The 1293-nt window shown below is 68.0% G+C and overlaps 1 protein-coding gene across 8 annotated transcripts in view; it reads left to right on the top strand.

The window, feature by feature from the left end:
• Positions 1 to 372: 372 nt before the first annotated feature.
• The window catches only part of TIAL1 (TIA1 cytotoxic granule associated RNA binding protein like 1), a 20709-nt gene continuing 19788 nt past the window's right edge, over positions 373 to 1293 (top strand). For 7 of the 8 annotated variants that reach the window (XM_008073262.2, XM_021706579.1, XM_021706578.1 and 4 more), the window contains exon 1: positions 377 to 972. In XM_008073262.2, the coding sequence (XP_008071453.1) occupies positions 941 to 972 (32 nt within the window). In that variant the 5' untranslated portion in view covers positions 377 to 940. Of the gene's footprint in view, positions 973 to 1293 lie in introns of all 8 variants that reach the window. The other variant, XM_021706575.1, reaches the window with a different exon arrangement.

Here is a 1293-nt window from a genome sequence, read left to right as displayed (position 1 = left end):
GAGGCGCGAGGCGGCGGTGGATGCCCGCGGGCCGGCAGTTCTGACTAAAAGAGAGCTGGAAGGGCCTGCTGGCCCGGACACCACGCGGAGGCAGAGCGCTGCCCGAGCCGCAGTTGAAGAAACCGCTCTCGGTCTGGACGGAGGCGGAGCAGACTACCCGGCAGAGCCAACAGAACAGCCTCAAAATGCCTCAAGTCGTCCTGGGACAGCCCCCGGCGCGAGGCACTCTGGGACTTGTAGTTCGCTTCCCGGAGCGCGCTCTTCCCACCTCGCCTCCCCGCCTTTTAATGTGGCTTTTCTTCCCTTCCCCTCCCGGCACGCCGACTTCCTGGTCGCTGCACGTCCTCACGTACGACTACACTACCCAGAAGTCTCTTCTCCGCGTCCTAGCGAGGGCGGGCGCCGGCGGCTCTTTCGGACTACAGTTCCCAGAAGCCCTCTAGAGAAGTGCTTCCTCCTCTCATTTCCAGGACCCCAGTTCCCACAGACTTCGGCTTCACGGCGTTTTCCTCTTTGCATGGTCTCATCTGGGGCTGGCACGGTCCGCGGCCGGCCAGCCGACTCACAGCGACAGCGTGATCCGTCGTGACCCGACACACGGCCTCCTCGGCGGCCCGCTTTCTCTCCCCTCAGTTGTCCCTCTCGCAGGCCGTCGCGGCTGGCCCGAGCGGTGACCTGGCGGGCCGCGCCTGCGCTCTGCCCCGTTTCCTGCCTGGCTGGTGGCGGCGGCCATTTTGTTCATCCTCCTCCTCCTCCTGCTCCTCCTGGTTGGAGCGCAGTGTCCGGAGCGGGCTGGGGGGAGAGAGCCCGAGAGCTGGGTTCGGTGCCTTTTCCTCTGTCCCCAGCCGGTGCCCGGAGCCCCCCTCCCCCTCCTCCCCACCCCCTCCCCTCCCCAGCCCTGCCCTCCCCCTTGTCCCGGGATCGCTCCGTCGCACCCACCATGATGGAAGACGACGGGCAGCCCCGGACTCTGTGAGTACCGAGACCAGGGGTGCCAGGCGCCGAGAGGCTCGGCACCGCGGGACGCTGAGGGAGGGCGCAGGAGAGGGGGCCGCAGCCGGGACTCTCGGCGGCTCCCGGGCCGGGGGGGCGTGGACGCGAAGGGCATTCCTCATCTGCCCCTTTTGCCTTGGGAAGGAAGCCCTCCCTTCCCCCAGACAGCCGCTTCCTGGGGTCTGGGGCTCGCCTCGACCTTTTCCTCTCGCGCCCTTCTCTGCACACTTTCCCCGGGCCGGGTGTCTGCAGCGCTGAGGCTGTCAGGCCCCGGAGAGCTCCTTCTCCCCCTCTGCTTCG

Source organism: Carlito syrichta, unplaced genomic scaffold (genome assembly GCF_000164805.1).
Source record: "Carlito syrichta isolate Samal-C Ts95f unplaced genomic scaffold, Tarsius_syrichta-2.0.1 Scaffold315801, whole genome shotgun sequence".
NCBI lineage: Eukaryota > Metazoa > Chordata > Mammalia > Primates > Tarsiidae > Carlito > Carlito syrichta.
This window is presented reverse-complemented; position numbering and strand designations above follow the sequence as displayed.